Consider the following 325-nt stretch of genomic DNA (forward strand, 5'->3'; position numbering starts at 1 on the left):
AAAATGGATGAATGCCACATATACAGTAAATTATACTCACTCCCTTGTGCAATTAGCGACATGTTTTCAGTCAGATCACTGCAAAGAAAAGAGCAAAGACATGTTTCAAAGAAATTCTAATGATACTGAAATTGGGATGGTAATAACAGTGAACATGACAATTTTACAATGTTTTTCCAAACAAAATGAGATTACGTATCAGCAGTTATAATAAAGACAATAGTTTGCTGCAAAAACAGAAAGTTATTTTTTTTAAGATTATTTAATTTAAAAACTCAGCACCAACTAAACACAAAGCAGAAGCAGCCTGACTGCAGGGAAAACA

The 325-nt window shown here is 32.0% G+C and overlaps 1 protein-coding gene across 1 annotated transcript in view; it reads right to left on the reverse strand.

Annotated features, from left to right (window-relative positions):
* ptprc (protein tyrosine phosphatase receptor type C) overlaps nt 1-115 on the reverse strand; it is a 15,167-nt gene extending 15,052 nt beyond the window's left edge. Inside the window, exon 1 of the mRNA XM_015041561.1 lies at nt 41-115. Within this exon, the coding sequence (XP_014897047.1) occupies nt 41-62 (22 nt within the window). The 5' untranslated portion in view covers nt 63-115. The remainder of the gene's footprint in view (nt 1-40) is intronic.
* Between the last annotated feature and the right edge of the window lie 210 nt (nt 116-325).

Source organism: Poecilia latipinna, unplaced genomic scaffold, assembly GCF_001443285.1.
Source record: "Poecilia latipinna isolate Pla-1442-1.1 unplaced genomic scaffold, P_latipinna-1.0 Scaffold557, whole genome shotgun sequence".
Taxonomy (NCBI): Eukaryota; Metazoa; Chordata; class Actinopteri; order Cyprinodontiformes; family Poeciliidae; genus Poecilia; species Poecilia latipinna.